This window comes from Dama dama, chromosome 11, assembly GCF_033118175.1.
Source record: "Dama dama isolate Ldn47 chromosome 11, ASM3311817v1, whole genome shotgun sequence".
NCBI classification, from domain to species: Eukaryota; Metazoa; Chordata; class Mammalia; order Artiodactyla; family Cervidae; genus Dama; species Dama dama.
The window spans coordinates 100,872,701-100,891,254 of NC_083691.1; the positions used below are offsets into that span (position 1 = coordinate 100,872,701).

Sequence of the window (18,554 nt, forward strand, 5' to 3'; positions counted from 1 at the left end):
TAGAGGTATATGCATCCTTTTAAAATTATATACAAAAAAGATCAAACTCCTTGCAGGGTACTACCACCCTTAACTATCTTGCTTCCCCCCCACCCCCACCCCATCAGCCATAGAGGTTATGTTAGGGGAAGCACACTGACTGAAACTGTCCACCCTGGCCAGGCCCCATAGTGACCATTTTCATGAGTTTTAAGACAGGAGGTCCTGGTAAGGAACACGGGACTAATAAGCCACCACCAACCAGAAGAGTTCTGGAAAGGTCGAAAGGAGACACCACCTGTCCGACCACCTCCCAGAATCCTTCTCTCTGGCGTCCATCTTGGCTGAACAAGGCGTGCACCACCAGGAGGGACTCTGAGTCAGATGATTGGCTAAAGACGACCTGGAAACTAATCCCATCACCATAAAACCCGAGACTGCCAGCCAGTGACAGAGCTGTTCTCCTGGGTTCCCTTACCCTCCTGCTCTGCCCGGGCGCCCTTTCCCAATAAAATCTCTTGCTTTGTCAGCACATGCATCTCCTCGGACAATGCATTTCCGAGTGTTTAGACAAGAGCCCAGTTTCAGGCCCTGGAAGGGGTCCCCTTTCCTGTAACAGTTAGACAGTTTTAAGGAGGGAGTTACCAAAAAGCAGTCTTTCTACAAGGTCCTCAGAGACCTGAATGCCTGTATGTATCTATCTGCTCTACCATCCACAGCATCATCCTTACCCAAGGCTGACTGGAAGATGGTTGTCAGTGGCCATTAGGAAAATGTGTTTCTTGAGTTTTAAAAATTTACATTTATAGAAAGGGAGGGAAGAGAGAGAAAGTCTTTGCTCTGAAGCCAATAGCTTTTTTAAAGTATTTTCAGGCTGTGTGTGGGTTCTTCGTTGCTGAGAGTGGGCTTTCTCCAGGTGTGGTGGGCAGAGGCTTCTATATAGTTTTGTTGCTTCTCTTGCTGTGGAGCATGGGCTCTTGGGGTGGGGGGTGGGGGGGCTTCAGAAGCTGTGACTCCTGAGCTCCGGAGCACAGGCTCAGCCATTGTGGCGCATGCACACGGGCTTAGCTGCTCGGCAGCACGTGAGATCTTCCCAGACCAGGGATCGAACCAGTGTCCCCAGCATTTTGAGGCGGATTCTTAATCACCAGGGAAGCCCGGCCCACGGCTTTCTTAAAACGGGTTGAGCTACCTTAAGTTACATTCTTCCCTTCGTAATTGTTGGCAGGAAAACATCTTGTATAGATTAGCCTGTATAGATTCTCTTAGTGAGAACCCTCATTAAGGATTCTCCTCTAGTTGTGAGAATACCTGAAGCTGGACTCAGAAGGAAGATTTACCACGACTTTGAAATGGAATCAGGTGACTTGGTAGATTAGTCACAAAGGATCATTGAACTCAGAGTTTATTCTTAGAAAACCTGCCACTTAGAGCAAAATTTTGGTTTAGTAAATGTGGATTCTATATTTTTCCTCCTTTGTTGTTCTACTGCTGAGAGGCAGAGACGGGGAAGACAGGAGACTGTAGTGCAGTTTTTAGTCGTTGATTTCTGAATTCAGCCTTTTCATCATTATACAGTAAATTGTTTTTCTGGCAACTTAGTAATATTTTTGTTACATGTCTATTTTCATTCCATCAGCATTTCAGAACATCTATGTGTTTCTTAAAATTTGATGGGAGGTTGTACCCTAACCTATGTTCTAAATAGGAACCATGTTAATCCTGATGCATTCGTGTATAATTTGGAACACCAAGCTTATCCTGAAAAATTGAGAGATGGCTGGATGATCCGTTGGATTGACATTTGCCATTGATTCAGAGTGATTGCATTTGGTTGCTGCCAGATAGAGACCCAGGGCTTCCCTGGTGGCTCAGAGGTTAAAGCATCTGCCTGCAATGTGGGAGACCTGGGTTTCATCCCTGGGTCGGGAAGATCTGCTGAAGAAGGAAATGGCAACCCACTCCAGTATTCTTGCCAGGAGAATCCCATGGACTGGGAAGCCTGGTGGGCTACAGTCCAAGGGGTCGCAAAGAGTCGGGCACGACTGAGCGACCTCGCTTACTTCACTTACTCTCGTGAGGGTGGAGGCCTGGCTGGATTCTGGGTTCCTGGGTGGGAAGGATGTAGACAGAAGACCAACAGCACCTGCAGGGTAGAATATGATCTCATGTGCACTGAACTGCATACGTGTATGTCTGTGTGCACAGGTGGAGGGATGTAGAGAAGGCTGCTCGCCGAAATGCACTAACCACGGTTATCTTTGATGAGTTGTTTCTACTTTACAATGCGCACATTTACACTGTACCGATGAAAAGCCATTTTAAAAGACCCCACCATAAAACAACCATTCCATACGTCATGATTTTGGATAGAAATAGAATCACTGTCTTTTCTCAAGAGCATGTAGAGTTTTAGGGTAATCCACACAATAAACAGTGACAAGAACTAATTATTGCGGACACCTGTAGACAAGAACCACTGGCCACAAGCTGGTATGAATTCTGTTTTTGCATTTTGTTGCCTGCCACAGGCCCGCTCTGTGCCAGGAACTGGAGGTTTGGACATTACGGTTTCCAGTCCCTCCCCGACCAGGTGCTGGTGGCCAAGTGGTGTGTGACGACATACACGAACAGTAGAACTGAGGTACCAAATGGTGTTTTCATGAAGAGCCTGGGGCCACAGAGAGGAAGTGATCCACTGGCTGGGAGAAGTTGAGGAAGGGCCTCCCAGAGGGTGTAATACTTGAATTGAGGGGGGACAACCAGAACAGGCGGATGGTGGCAAATGCAGTGCCCAGCATGCCTACTAAGGACCTGGGTCAATCTGCCCTTCTCCTTGTAGGCCAGCCTCACCGCAAGAACTTGACTCTGGCATTGAATAGCAGTCTAGGGTCCTATATTCATTTTCTCTTGCCTGTAACCAAGTACCACAAACTTAGGGGCTTAAATGAACATCCATTTATTAGCACAGGCTGTGGTCAAAAGTCCAGGAAGGCATGACTGGATTCTGTGCTCTGAGTCTCAAACCACTGAAATAAAGTTGCTGTATTCTTTCCTGGAGATTCTGGGGAGAACTCCCATTCAGGCTCATTCAAGTTGATGGCAGATTCGGTTCCTTGTAGTTCCCCTTCATCTTCAAGATAGCAGCATTCCCACCAGGCACGCTGAGTCCTTCCAGGACCATCCTCTCTCACCTCCCCTTCCGCTTTCCTCTTTTGCTTCTAAGGACTCAAGTGATTGCACTGGGTCAATTTAGATAATCCAGGACAATCTGTATCTTAAGATGAACTGATTAGTAACAGTGCTGTGGAATCTTTTTAGAGCAGTTGTCCTCAAACTTTTTGGCACCAGGGACCAATTTCATGGAAGACAACTTTTCCACAGATGGGGTGGGGGGGTGGTTTTGGGATACATTTACAGCGACTTTATTTCTATTCTTATTACATCAACTCCATTTCAGATCATCAGGCATGAGATCTGGAAGGTTGGGGACTCCTGCTTTAGAGGAGTAAAGTAACAGATTCACAGTCCTAGGGATTCGGATTTGGAATCTTGGGGTGGGTGGGTGATAATTCTGCCCATCACAGTACCCAACCTGGACCTTGGCATCCATCAGTACCAAGCACAGAGTGGTCCTGATGAGCCCAGAGGAACACCATGCCTCTTGCTAGCTGACCGGGGTCAGTCCCTGCCCTGCCAGGCTTCTTCCTCCTTTGGGAGGTGTTAGTGAATTTCATGGGCTTTCCTGGTGGCTCAGTGGTAAAGAATCCACCTGCCAACGCAGAAGACAGGGATTTGATCACTGGTCCAGGAAGAGTCGCCTGGAGGAGGTAATGTCAACCCACTCCAGTATTCTTGCCTGGAGAACCCCATAGACAGAGGAGCCTGGCAGGCTACAGTCCATGGGGTCACAGAGAGTCAGACAGGACTGAGCAACTAACACTTTCACTTTGCAGTGAAGTTCACTGGTGCAGGAGCCCAGCACCACCTGCCCTACAAGCAAAAAATACCCCATGTAAACATTTATTATTATTATTTTAAAATTCATTCCAACATTAAAAAAATCAGGAATAGGCTCATGAAAATCTAATCTGCTTTCTTTCCAAATTCAGAGGCTCTGTTAACCCCAAGTTCCTGGCCAGGCTGAGGCTGGGGTGCATCAGGGAAGGGAAGAGGGTTCGCACACCCCTTCTCAGAGGTATCTGCCCCAGGAGGCCCTTCTCTGGGTCCACACCCAGCTCTCCAGGGGGTTCCACTCGCCATGGGAAGGAAACATAATTTACTGGGCACCTGCCGGTGGCAGCAACTGAATACAGTAACTCCTTTAATTCTCGCAACAACCCTGGGAGGAAGGTCTTGTTCGTATTTTATTGATACAGAAAGCTAGGCGCAATCAAGCGCCCAGGGCGCACGGCTGGGACGCTTCCCCAGCTCGGCCTCTAACCCCTGCACCGCCGGCCCCTTGGATCCGCTCAGCCCCTAGCGTCCCGCCCCGGGCGAGACCGCGTCCCCGCCCCTGGCTTCAGCACTACTCCGGAGGCAGGGCGGGAAGGGGCCAGAGCCGGGGACCCGCCGCGCCCGCCGCCAATCCTCCGCCCGCGGGGCCCCGCCGCAGTCACGCGAAGGGCCGTGCGGAGCGCGTCAAGCCCGGGCCTCCAGCAGCCCGAGGGCTAAGTCCGCTGCCCGGGGCCCCGGTCTGCCCCGTCCCCGCCCCGCGCGTCGCCGCCGCGATGCCCGGGGACAGCCGAGCCGCGGGGACGCATCGCTCGCGCCCGTCGTCCTCCGAGGAGCCGCCCGACCTGGAGGTAAGGGCGCCCCGAGGGCTGGTGGCTGCGGGCGGACGGCAGCGCCCCCAGCCCCGCGTCTGCGGCCCGCGGGACTCCTGGATGGAGAGCGACCCCGAGCCCAGCCAGTACCGGCCGCTGGGAACGAGGGCCCCGGGGTGGAGATGCGGCTGCAGAGCCACTCCGCCCCCGGGCTTCTTCGGTCCTCTGGGTCCTCCGGGTGCTCGGGTGCTGGAGGAGGCGCACCGCCGCTGGAGCGCAGAGGCGCCGTGCCCCTGGCAGCAGCCCCGCGCGTTCGGGTCGTTACTGGAGCTGTCAAGCCTGTACCCGGAGGCCGGCCCGCAGCCGCCTTCCCCGGACCGGGGCCAAGCTGGGATCGGCGCCCCGGCTGCGTGCTGGGGGGTCCTCTCCCCGTGTGGCGCGCCCCCGGGTCTGGGTGGCCCGTGCCCGCCGCACGGCGCTCCATGGCGGCAGGAAACCAAGCGAGGGTCCCGCCGCAAGGGAAATGCCTGGGAAGCTGGAAGATGTGGGGCGGGGAGTGCGGCTGCCGCCCAGGCTCTTCGGATCCCTGCGGGCCGGGCAGACGCGCTGCGCAGCCGCTCAGCTCTGGTTTCACCCAGACCGCCTGAGCTTGGGGAGACTGGGAACTTGAAAGAGTTCTCGGGCTGTTTCCTTTCCCTGGACAAGAACTCAGTGGAGAGGCAGGCAGGGCGCCAATGCAAAGAGCCTCGGCTCTGATTCGGGAAATGCTAGCTGTGAATGACAAGACGCTGCAAGTCTCTGGTTTCCCACTTTGTAAGGGTGGCGGTGATAAATCACACCCGTCTCGAGAAGACAGTGTCGGTGAGGCCCAGGGCACAGTGCTTGGCACACGGAGGCGTTTCCTTTAGTCCTGCAAGTGTGTGGGAGGTGATGGGTGTTTCAGTCCTTTGTCTCCTTGAGTGTATGGAGGAGTCTTCCCCTTCCTCCCCCCTTCAGCTATATGGCCCCTGCACCCTGCTCAGGGTGGTCCCGGGGGCAGGCTTCTGGGTGGGGTTAAACGCCCTGTTCCCCCAGTGCTCCCTGGCCTACTGGCCTCCCAGAGGGGCTTGGCCACTTCCAACAGGCAGATTCTACCATGTCCCCTTTCCCTTAAAGGATTCAGCGGAGAAAAGCAGGTCAAGGAGGAAGAGAAGGAAAAGGATTCTTGGTCCCTGGCTCTGACCCAGCCCAGGTCTTGCTCCCCTCATTCTGCAAAACGATGAAGCTGATGGTGAGCACCAGTCTTCTGCGGCAAAGGAATCTTTTCAGTCTGTCTGGTGTCTCACTGTGTGTTCAGCGCTTCTTTGTCAAAATTAAAGAATGTAACTGGAGGCCTCTAGAAATGCCAGGAGGGCTGAAAACAGCCCAGAGTCCCCGCTGAGTCCTGAGTGAGACAGAAGCTTAGTGCATGCCTGCAGGGGTCAGCCCGGAGCAGGCAGAGCAGATGAAGAGCCTGGTACCAACAGGTCACTGTCCGCAGAACCCCAGTTTCTGAGATAGCAGTATTGACTAAGTCATTAAACTGCAGCTCAGACCTCAGACACTTGGTACCAATTTGACCTGGTTAACCTTTTTAAAAGTTAGTTTGGGATCACTTAATAAGAAACTGCCTAGTCACCTGAAATGCATTTCTGCCTTCGCCTTTCAAACAGTTTTTTAGAACCCTTTTCTGCCTGGTGTTGCTTTTGGCTGCTGCTGAGATGGCAAGCCATTCTGGTGCTTTGACCAAAACTTTCAGTTTTGAAATAGAAATAATCCGATGCTAGTGATTCTCAGCCTTACTGTTGGGCAGAATTACCTGGGGAGTTTTTAGAAATGTATCTCTGTTTGGTGGGAGGTGGGAGGGAGGTTCAAGGGGTAGGGGGCATACGCATACCTATGGCTGATTCATGGGAATAGAGGACAGAAACAAACACGATATTGTAGAGCAATCACCCTCCAATTAAAAATAAATTAATTAATTAAAAAAAGAAATCTGGGTTTAGACTCTACCTTGAGATTCTGATTTAATTGACCTTGTTGTGGCCTGGGCAATGGTAATTTTTTTCTCCTGATTTTGGCTGCACCTTGCAGAATGCAGGATCTTCCCAACCAGGGATCAAACCCACACCCTGTGTACTGGAAGCATGGAGTCTTAACCACTGGACCACCAGAGAAGTTCCAGCAACAGTAATTGTAAAGCTACTAAGTATTGAAAGGGCAGCCAAGGCTGAGAGCCCATGTCCTGGGCTGTTTCCTTGTGACTCTATATGATCACCTCTTGATACTTCGTGTGCTTCTTTTTTTATGTTCTTCTTAAACCTGTTCATCCAACTCTTAGATCACCCTGTCTGGGGGCTGTTGGTTCACTGGTGTTCCCTTATAGCAATTTTCAGAGAGGTTCCTTGAAGGAGGAAAGGGCAGTGACCAGGAGGGCTTGGGAGGGTGTTACTTAAATCAGGTAGAGATCAACTCATGCATGTGTCTGCAGTCCTGTCTCATTCTGCGCGACCCCGTGGACTGTAGTCCACCAGGCTCCTCTGTCCATGGGATTCTCCAGGCAAGAAAACAAGTGGGTTGCCATTTCCTCCTCCAGGGGAACTTCCCGACCCAGGCACTGAATATGCATCTCCTGGGTCTCCTGAACTGGCAGGCAGATTCTTTACCACTGCATCACCTGGGAAACCCTAAATCAGGTGTGGTCACAAGCTGAAATGTCCACAGGGGCCAGGGAGCAACATAAAAGTAGTGACCTGGATGGGAACAATTCAGTTGGGGAGGGGACTGGGGCTTGTGACCTGGAGGGCATGTCCTCTGGACAAAGAAGACCATAGCTACCCACCTCCGGCCGGACTATCAATTGTAAAAATGGCCACACAATCCATCTCGGATCTATTCCCCCTCTGCAATGGGCCTTTGCAACCCCCTACATCAGGAGGTGGAGTCCATTTCTCCAGCCCTAGAGACCACTGGCCATGAAACTTGCTCTGGCCAGTGGGATACTGGCAGATGTGATGCAAGCAGAGGGATGAAAATTACTTGGGCACTGGGGTGTGTTCTCCAGATGCTCTTGGGGATCCTGTGGCCCTGGGGGAAAGGGCCTTGGCCAGCCTGCTGCATGGTGCACATGGCCGAGATGTGTGAGTGCAGCTGGTCCCAGACCATCTAGCCCCAGATGACCATAGAGACCAGCCAAGTTGGCCCTGACTGGAAGGTCGGCTTGGCTAACCCACAAAATTGGGGAACATACTAAGCGATCCTTCAGGTGACTGAGCATCCAGGGCGGGCTGCAAAAACTTCCTGCAGTACAACCCAACATGGCCAGATGTTATGATCTTTTGAAGAGAAACCAGAAGTTCACATTTTTGTGTTGGCTCCAGTTTTGTAAAAAATTTGAATCAGTAGCCAGCATCCAAAAAGAACTCTCTAGGCCAAACAAAACATATCTTCAGGCTGCCCTTGGCCTTTAGGCTGTTGCTTTCTGAACAGAGGCACACGATTTGTTTATACCCACACTGAGTGCTCACTGATATTCTCACCCCTCCTGCCCAGGCTACCATGCCCAGGTTACCCTCAGAAGCCATTTCTTTGTATGGATCACTCACCATACACTTCGAAAGCATCCCTTGGCTGTCTTCCCACTTGGAAATGGCATTGGCAGTCCTCAAGGAGAAAGTGAAATTTGAGATGGGTCCCCATGGAGGGGGTTGGAAAGGATATTCCTGGCTTTAGGCATGCAAGGGATCAGGCGTGGGCGTGGAGCTGGGAGTGGGACAGTCAGTCCATCAATTTGGGCCAGAGAAGGGGTTCCTGTAGGGAAAGTGAGGGAGCCGAGACAGAGGGAGAGGCCTTAAGGGCTAAGCCAGGGAGTTGGTGTTTGGTTCTGCGGGCACGCCAGGAGAAGTGCTGTTGACCGAAGGTGGGAGTGAGGTGCATGGGGAAGCAATGATCTGCTGTCTTCTGGACATCAGAGTGCCCTACGGGAGGAGAGAAGGGAGGCAGGGAGAGAGATGGAGAGAGGGCATGGTGTTTCTAATGACACGAGAAATCTGACAAGGGGAAGAACTTTACTTGAAATTTATGGTAACTTCTCTTTACCTTAAGTTTTATAAATTTTCTTCTATATCTAAATAAGACATATTGGCTTTTTTCTCTCTTTGATTTTTTTTTTTTGATGTGGACCATTTTAAAAGTCTTTATTGAACTTGTTGGGGCTTCCCTGGTGGCTCAGTGGTAAACCACCCACCTGCCATTGCCAGAGACTTGGGTGTCTCTTGTCAGGAATATCCTCTGGAGAAGGAAATGGCAACCTGCTTCATTATTCTTGCCTGGGAAATCCCATGGACAGAGAAGTCTGGTGGGCTACCGTCCTTGGGGTCACAAAAGAGTGAGACCCCTGCCTTAGATTTAGCAACTAAACAACAACATTGAACTTGTTATAGTATTGTTTCTGTTTTTATGTTTTGTTTTCTTTGGCTGTGAGGCATGTGGGATCCTAGCTCCCCAAGAAGGAATCAAATCTGCAACCCCTGCATTGGAAGGTGAAGTCTTAGCCACTAGACTGCCAGGGAAATCCCATGGCATTTTTCAAAGCACTTTTATCAACAGCTTCGGTTTTATCAAGGTTTCTGAGCTTAAAGGTATCTGGAGCTTCCAGTTGTTTGTTCTACCAGAACTGGACTCCATCTCCCCCTCCTTCCTAGACACCCTCTTCCCTCTTGCCCTGAGGGATTTAAGTTATTCACCTTCCTCAGAATGAAGGCTTACAAAGTGGGGAGGGTAGGAGGAGAAAACGCAAGACTCTTACATATGTTTTTAAGTCTTGGGGAGTGGAAAGGAAATGTCATGGCTCTGAGAAAAGGGAAGAAAAAAAAAATCAGGAGAAGTCAGTTATTGTCCAAGTGCCATGAAAACACAAAACCTTTGAGAAAGAGTAGTAGAATGGCCATATTTAGACCAGTGATGTTTTGACCTTGACTGCACGTTGGAATCCCCTGGCAGCTTTAAAAGTTCAGTGCTGGGTCCCACCTCCCAGAGAACGATGTAATTGGTATGGGCTGCAAGATTTTTACAAGAAAAGCTCTGAACGTGATTGTATTGTGCCTGGGAGGTGAGATCTATTGTCCCGGCAGTCAGCAGTATCTCCCCTAGACTGGGGCTGCTGTTTTGAGATATGAAGCCACTTTTCAGCTGTGTCTGGAGGAATGCCTGATATCCAGTCTTCGCCATTTTCACAGTAGACATGGGCGTGCATGCGTGCTAAGTTGGCTCAATTGTTTCCAACTCTTTGCAACCCTATGGACTCTAGCCCACAGGCTCCTCTATCCATGGGATTCTCCAGGCAAGAATACCGAAGGGGGTTGCCATGCCCTCCTCTAGGAGATCTTCCCGACCCAGGGGTTGAACCCACATCTCTTATGTCTCCTGCATTGGCAGGCGGGTTCTTTACTAAGAATGCCGCCTGGGTAGTGATTCCCATGTAAACTTGAAAAGTATATGCAGTTTTGGAGTGGCATATCTAACATAAGCCACATTCTTGGGTTGGATGAAAAGTCATTCATTTTACAAGGAAGATACAAATGGGCTTAATACAAGTGAGAATGCTCATGTACCATAACTCTGCCTGTTGAGAGGACTTCTTCCCAAGCACAAATGGGCAGGAGACTTAGAAGTCGTACACACATGGGATGGAGGGAAGGAAAACAAGAAGAACCAGAGGACAGAGCAGATGGGATCCTAAGAAGAGATAGGTGTCAGAAACGGAATAGCCGTTAAGAATGGGAAAGCTTTGAAACATTAATCTAAGTTAGCTGTTATGAAAGTGTAAGCGTATTTAAAAATGATAGGCATGAGTTTGGCTGGCAAGGGGGCATTTGGATGGGGTGCCATGATGCTTACATATTCAATACAGGGAGTCTGGGTGGGGTCTGAGGGAGGTAGCCCCAGGGGCCAGCTGCCTGAGAAATTACTTTGGCTACCTGATATGAAGAGCAGACTCATTAGAAAAGACCCTGATGCTGGGAAGGATTGAGGGCAGAAGGGGACGTCAGAGGATGAGGTGGTTGGATGGCATCACCAACTCAATGGACATGAGTTTGCACAATCTCCAGGAAATGGTGAAGGACAGGGAAGCCTGGCATGCTGCAGTCCATGGGGTCACAAAGAGTCGGACACAACTGAGTGACTGACAGCAACAACGTGTTTTTTTTTTTTCCATTTTCCACCTGGAGGCTGTGTGGATGATTGCCCTCAAATTCGTAGTTGTCAAACTGTTCGTATTTGTGGACAAACATTTCCCTGGGACTGGAAAGATTTTTTTTTGTGTGTGTGTGTGTGGCGGAGTTTTGTGGCATGTGGGATCTTAGTTCCCTGGCCAGTGATCACTAGAGAACTAACCTGAACAGTGAACGTGTAGAGTCTTAGCACTGGACCACCAGGGAGTCCCCTCATCATTTTTTAAAAAATTAATTAATTAAACAATTTGCAATGGGTCTGAGTTGTGGCGCGCAGGATCTTTAGTTGTGGCATGCAAACTCTTAGTTGCTGCATGTAGAATCTAGTTCCTTGACCAGGGATCAACCCCGGTCTCCTGCATTGGGAGCACAGGGTCTTAGCCACTGGTCCATCAAGGAAGTCCCTCCCTCATCGTCTTCAAAAATTGGAAATAGTAGTGCCTTTAAGAGATTTTGCTTTAAATATTTTCTTTAAAAAATCTTCGGTATCAGAATTCTTTGCTGTCCCAGTGTGATCTTTTAGGAGCTTAATGGAATTTTCTTAAAATTAATGTGTGCTCATTAAAAAAAATAAACTTTTGCTGATGCCAAGTATTTTATAACTAAAATATTATAGCTGTCTAAGCATGTCCTGGGGAACTCTAGTGTTCCTGAAGGTTCAAGAGATTCCACAGAACAATAATTAATATTAGGTTTTCTACTAAAATATTTTTTAACTGCATAAAATATGTAATATGTAATAATTGTTTAACACACTTATATGATGTTTCTTAGGCTTTAACGACCTGTCTTTAAGACCCCTGAGACCCTTGAGAATGCATGTGAATCAGTAGATGATATATTCTTACAGCAGTTAATTCACCTGTGAGATTATTGTTCCACATCAAATTTTAATCCAAATTTTTTTTTGGAGGGCAATTTTTAACAACTTCATTGAACTATAGTTAATATGCACCAAACCATACTTATTTAAAGTCTATAGTTTGAGTCTTGGTGTATGAATGTGCTCAGACGCTCAGTCGTGTCCAACTCTTTGTGACCCGTATTCTGCAGCCCGCAGACTCCTCCATCCATGGCATTCTTCAGCAAGAATACGGAGTGGGTTTCTGTGCTCTCCTCCAGGGAATCTTCCTGACCCAGGGATTGAATCTGCATCTCTTAGGTCTCCTGCATTGGCAGGCAGGTTCTTTATTACTAGGGCCACCTGGGAAGCCCTTATGAATGTAGAATTATACCATTTAAGTACATTTATTAAATATATGGGGCTTCCTTGGTGGCTCAGACAGTAAAGAATCTGCTGTATTATCCAAGTGGTTTTCATTTCCTCCTCTGAGAGCCTACACTTGAATTCCAGAAAGTTAAGCAGGATTCTCGTTGCCCAGAAAACGCCTGGCGGTGGGTGTGTGGCAGCGTTAGTGCTGGTTCCTTCCTGCGAGAGTGGGGCAGCGTGGAGGGTGGGGGAGAGGAGAAAAGGGCTTTCCTTGGATACTCAGTACTCACAAACAAGAAAGCAAAGTGTCCTTTCTGGCTCTGACTGTTGTTCTCCCCTTTCTTTCTCCCAATGAGGACCAGGATCTTCTCCTGGCAGCTGCCTATGTTTCTGACGCCCAGTACAACAGAAACGTTCCGTTTGAGACATCCCCTCCGGCCATCAGGTAATTCAAGTGTTAAACTGTCACCTAGAGTCGCCTGTCCTTTAGCACTTCATATTCTTGAAGTTGAGCCCAAACTAAAGTCACTGTATCGACTAATATTTTGAAAAGTATTTAGGGTATGGCATATAGAATTGGGCAAAATCCAGTGGTGTTGTTTTTCAAGATTTAAGAGCATGGTGCCTCACAGGTAGGGAAGCATTCAGCAAGTATACTAAGGTCAGATAACTGAGTAAGTAACACCCAGGACAGGAGAGAAGACCTCCAAGTTGGAAACATGTCATCTTTTTCTCCTAGTTATCCTCTTAGAGCTTCCCAGGTGAAAAGACTTGTTCTTTTACTTTCTATTGCCTTTTGATGGGACTCATATGTTTGTTCCTTTCATGACAATTCAGCTTTTTCTCCCTAACCCCCTAAAGGTTGAACTAAAACCAAAGATTCAGCTCAGAATAAGAAAAAAAAAAAATTCTTAGCATCAGGACTGAGGTGTCAGTACCTCCAAAGGCAGCAGCAGATGCCTCATGCCTGGATGCTGTCTGGCAGGTTTCGGGATACCTCCTAACGAGAACCATGTGACCCCGAGATCTCTCTGGGTTCACCATGCCGAGATGGGCTGATACACATTATAAATCAATTAGGCTTCTGCACCATGTAATATTAATAACAGGTCACTCTGACTGAGGGTTTGCTCTGTGTCAGCCCTCCAAAAGTACATCTCAAGGTCACCAGCACCTGACCAGGAGGGTATTCATCCTAGCTTGAGACTGTTAAGAGAATGCGCTTTGAGAGCTGGTAATATCCCGGAGTTTTTTTTCCCTGTGAACACTTTATAGTGTGCACTCAGTCAAATGCTACCCCTCACTCCCTAGGATTGAAAGGAAGGGTGGTCAGAGCCTGGACTTTGTCGTTTACCTCCCATTCCTCTTCTAATGGGGCTTGGGGTAGCTGTTTAACTCCCGCTCCTCATTTGTAACTCCCTCTGTTCTTCTCCGCTCTAGACTTTACCATTTCTATAACCACTGGACGATGCGGGCAGCCACCTACTTCTTCATCTGGGTCGACCTTGCGCTTGCCCTCTTTGAGGAACCAGCCGTGTTCCCGCTCCCTTTCTTGGTAAGCTCTCAGCACGGATGGCTAATCAGACTTTGCCACAGAGGAATTCAGTTACATTTTCCCCCTCAGATTGTCAATACTTATGAATTTGGTTCCATTTTTCTTTCCGGGGGAGGGGTTGGAAGAATTCTGCCTGCTCCCTGAGCTGATGCTCTTCCTCAGTAGACGCTGGAAAATAAGTGGCCATTTTGGGTCTTCTATGCATACAAGGACACACTGGCCGGACAAGTGATGTTTGAAGGAGTGTTTATTTAATGTTGAGTAGACAATGTGAGGAGAAGGCAATGGCAGCCCACTCCAGTACTCTTGCCTGGAAAATCCCATGGACGGAGGAGCCTGGTAGGCTGCAGTCCATGGGATTGCGAAGTGTCGGACGTGACTGAACGACTTCACATTCACTTTTCACTTTCCTTCATTGGAGAAGGAAATGGCAACCCACTCCAGTGTTCTTGCCTGGAGAATCCCAGGGAAGGGGGAGCCTGGTGGACTGCCGTCTGTGGGGTCGCACAGAGTCGGACACGACTGACGTGACTTAGCAGCAGCAGCAGCAGCAAATGTGAGCGTATAGTGTAATATGCTACGGACAAGTGATGTTTGAAGGCATGTTTATTTAATGTTGAGTAGACACTGTGAGCATATAGTGTAATATATGTCTTGTACTTGCCACATATCCAGCTTTTTTCATAGTCATAAGTCATTATTTATGGGTGCTTTGAAGTAAAGCATCAGACTACCCAGCTACTGCAGATGGGTTCCAAGTAATAAATTGATGACCTGCTCACATTAATTCCCAACTCAACACTGCTCTCGCCTCTGTGTAGGTATGACAGAGATTGTATGACTTGCAAAACCTAAAATATTTACTGTCTGGTCCTTTGACAGATAAAGTTCACTTGACCCTTGCCTTAAAGAACAAGGTTTTCCTGCCTCCCCTGAGTCTGTGGGTGACTGGCTCAACTGGGCAGATTTTTCTCTTAGCTGGGGTAGTGGATCTGGGCAGCTGGGGGCTCACGTGGCTGGATCTATGGACCGGAGTGCCCCTGCTCTCTTCTCTGCTCTCTCTTGGCCACTCCCCGTGGCTCAGGCTTCTCCCTGTGGATGGGGGTCTAAGACGGAGCTGCGTCCTAACATGCAAGCACCATCACCCTCCGCTCACACCATACTTGCCAACGCCCAGGTGCCCAGAGCCCATCACATGCCCAAGCTCTGGGTCAACAGGGAGGACCCCGCACAGCGAGGTGAAAAAGCAGAGTTGTGCTTGTTGGGGGCTGTCAAAGTTGGCAATCTTCCGTGGATGCTCCCAAGGCTGGTGGTATCCATTTGATGAGGATGTCACAATTAATGACGTCTCCAGGCAGAAAACTTTTAGCCCAGTGTCTGTCAAAACAAACAGCAAACCTGAAGAAGCAGAGCTGTGCATTCACAGACCCGACCAGAGCCTGTCCCGCCGCCCGGCCCTGGACGAGGAGTGCTTCCATGGGTCTCTTCTCAGCCCCTTGCCTCTCTGCTGTGTCCTCACCCTTCTCATCGGTCACACACAGCTTGGGCTCGGCTGTCTGTTCAGCCAGTGTTTCTACTTCACGTCTCTAAAGTCAAATTATGGGGGATGGGTGGGGAGGAGGGGACGACAGAGGATGAAATGGCTGGATGGCCTCACTGATTCAGTGGACAGGAGTTAGAGCAAACTCTGGGAGATATACCCAGAGATTCACAATAGGGAAGCCTGGCGTGCTGCAGTCTGTGGGGTCACGACTTAGCGACTGAACAACAACAGCATTACCAAGAAAATCTCATCTTGAGCCAGGGTGTCCTGGAATGCCCCAGGCCCTTTTGTAAGCCTGGTCTTGACAGTAAGTCTCTATAGCCTCTCAAGGATGAACAGGCTGAGAGCTAGAAAGTTTGAAGGGGCTGCAGCCCATATCTGAGCCCAGGGCTTCTGAGGGCTGGGGTTGGGGGTGGAGGAATTGTGCCACCTGCTGCTTTCAGGGTCCAGAGCCAACCCCTTCCTCCTTCCCTTGAGAAGTTCATTCCCTCCACCCTCACTGAGCTCTTCTCTCCCCACTGATGAAGAAAAATACTCTTGTTAGGGAGGATTTACTGTCTCCTGGCAAGCGCAGGTAAAGTATTAATATGAGTTGCACTCACAGACTGCAAAGCTAGCTGCCTGTGGGAGTTTGGAATTGATGCCCCGTAGCTCAAGGAGGAGATGGTCAGGACATCAAGGTGGGTCTGGTAGCATTCAGCCAAATTCAAGCAGCAGGGCGGGAGGGCAGTGATCTAAGGAATGATCTGGCATTTCAAACTACATCTCTGGAGCATTATTATTAGAGACACTGAACTTCTAGATGTCTATTCTGAGTGTGAACACAGGGAATTTGAGAGCATAGCAGATGCCCATTTCTGCCAATCCCTGAGCCCCGCTTTCCTGGGGAAATGCCTTCTGGGGGTCCTCTGCCTGCTAATTTACAACCCCCCTGCCCCTTCCAGGAAACCCTGTCAGTTGGGTCATGGGATTTGTGGTTGAGAGGCAGGTTTCGTTTTAAGAGAAAGAAAACATTCCAACCAGCTAAGAATTTTGCTGTAACTTTCAGTAATGTTAAGCTACGTGTTAGTTGCTAGTTGTGTCCAACTCTTTGTGACCACATGAACTGTACCCTCCAGATCTCTTGTCCATGGAATTCTTCAGGCAAGAGTACTGGGGAGGGTAGCTGTTGCCTCCTCCAGGGGGACTTCCCGACCCAGGGATGGAACCTGTGTCTTCTGCATTGCAGGCAGATTCTTCACCATCTGAGCCACCAGGGAAGCCCAAGTAGAATTGAGGGACACTGCTGATTCTCGCAGGGTGATGTCAGGGGGTAGGAGAGAACTCAGCCACAGCTCTGTTTTTTTTGCCACAGGTTACCTCAATAGCAGAAGTGCTCTGTCTGACTGCCTTCTTTGGGAGACTTGTTCACTTTGCAAAAGTCACTCCTCAGAAGGTCTTCTGGAAGGATACAAAAAACATCTGCGTCATGGTAACCATAGTGGTGAGTGCTCTTATAGTGCCTGTGAGAGGCTGTGGTCAGAGGCAGAAAGTATAAAAAAACTCGGTAGGTTTCAGTGGGTTCAAGAAACACCACAGATGTTGGTAGAGCAAGCACAACTGCCAGGAAACCACAAGGGAAGCGCAAGTTGGGCAAAATGTGACAATGTGAATATTTTAATGTTTCAAGGGCACTTCCAAATTAAAGGAAAAAGAAACAGAAACTACATTTTTTAGAAATGTGGTGCAGGGCAGCCTCAGAACAGAGTGCTAGTTCCAGCTCCGGCATATATCCTTCCATTCTTTTTTCCCTGAATTGCATTTACACATATAAACATGATTGTTTTGTTCCATGCTGTATATTCATACTTAAGTTCAGGAACATAGTACCTGTGTTATATATACCTATATATAGTATATCTGTATGAATGCTGCTCAGTCATTAAGATTGAAAGATTAATATATTATTTGACTATTTCTTAGCTTTTCCATAGTTCAGTGTAGCATAAATACCAAATAGATGTTTTGATTTTTTTAAATAAAAATGCTCAACTTTTCTATGAAAAATATGTGCTGAAAATTGGTGACGGCATCTCCTAAAAGAGGAAGTAAATACTAGCAGATATGACAAAAATGTTTAACTTGACTAATTAAGAACTATATATGGGTGGGCACGGTTCTTGAGGTGCTAGCCTACTGTGTTCCTCCTTTTCCTGGACAAGAAATAAAGCCACTCTTTATACTCCCCCATAAAAGAACTATACATGAAAGCAACAATAAAAGACCATGTGTTTGCCTGTAAAACAATGTTGGCAAGATTGAAAACATTTCAATCCTTTCATCCCTTCAATCTTGTCATCCTTTACTTGGAGGGAGGAATCAGTTGTTTTTTCTGGAAGGCTGGTTGGCAATTCCTTCTGAAAAGCCTTTTGTATGCAAGTGCTTGCTCCCATATTTCCATTCCTGGGACTTGATCTTTAGGGAAGAAGGATGTGTTCAGAGATTTATCTACAAGATTGGTCATGGCTGAGCTGTTCTTAGTATTGAAAAATTGGAAACAACTGGATTTCCTGACAATCGGTTCAGTTCAATTCACTCAGTTGTGTCCGTTTCTTTTTAACCCCCTGGACTGCAGCACACCAGGCCTCCCTGTCCATCACCAGCTCCCTGAGCTTGCCCAAACTCGTGTCCATCGAGTCAGTGATGCCACCCAACCATCTCATCCTCTGTTGTCCTCTTCTCTTCCTGCCTTCAGTCTTTCCCAGCAACAGGGTCTTTTCTAAGGGGTCAGTTCTTTGCATCAGGTGGCCAAAGTATTGGAGCTTCAGCTTCAGCATCAGTCCTTCCAATGAATATTCAGAGTTGATTTCCTTTAAGATTGAGTGGTTTGATCTCCTTGCAGTCCAGGGGACTCTCAAGAATCTTCTCCAGGACCACAGTTCAAAAGCATCAATTCTTCGGCACTCATCTTTCTTTATGGTCCAACTCTCACATCCATACATGACTACTGGAAAGACCATAGCTCTGACTTGATGGACCTTTGTTGGTAAAGTAATATTTCTGCTTTTTAATATGCTGTCTAGGTTTGTCATAGCTTTTCTTCCCAGGAGCAAGTGTCTTTTAATTTCATGGCTGCAGTCACCATCTGCAGTGATTTTGGAACCCCAAAAAATAAAGTCTGTCACTGTTTCCATTGTCTCCCCATCTATTTGCCATGAAGTGATGGGACCGGATGCCATGATCTTAGTTTTTTGAAAGTTGAGCTTTAGGC

General features: G+C 48.4%; 1 protein-coding gene across 1 annotated transcript in view; it reads left to right on the forward strand.

Moving 5' to 3' along the window:
• The first annotated feature begins 4,606 nt into the window (after window positions 1–4,606).
• The window catches only part of LOC133065223 (two pore channel protein 2-like), a 53,629-nt gene continuing 39,681 nt past the window's right edge, over window positions 4,607–18,554 (forward strand). The window contains exons 1-4 of the mRNA XM_061156041.1: window positions 4,607–4,784; window positions 12,563–12,651; window positions 13,647–13,761; window positions 16,659–16,787. Of these exons, the coding sequence (XP_061012024.1) occupies window positions 4,710–4,784; window positions 12,563–12,651; window positions 13,647–13,761; window positions 16,659–16,787 (408 nt within the window). The 5' untranslated portion in view covers window positions 4,607–4,709. The remainder of the gene's footprint in view (window positions 4,785–12,562; window positions 12,652–13,646; window positions 13,762–16,658; window positions 16,788–18,554) is intronic.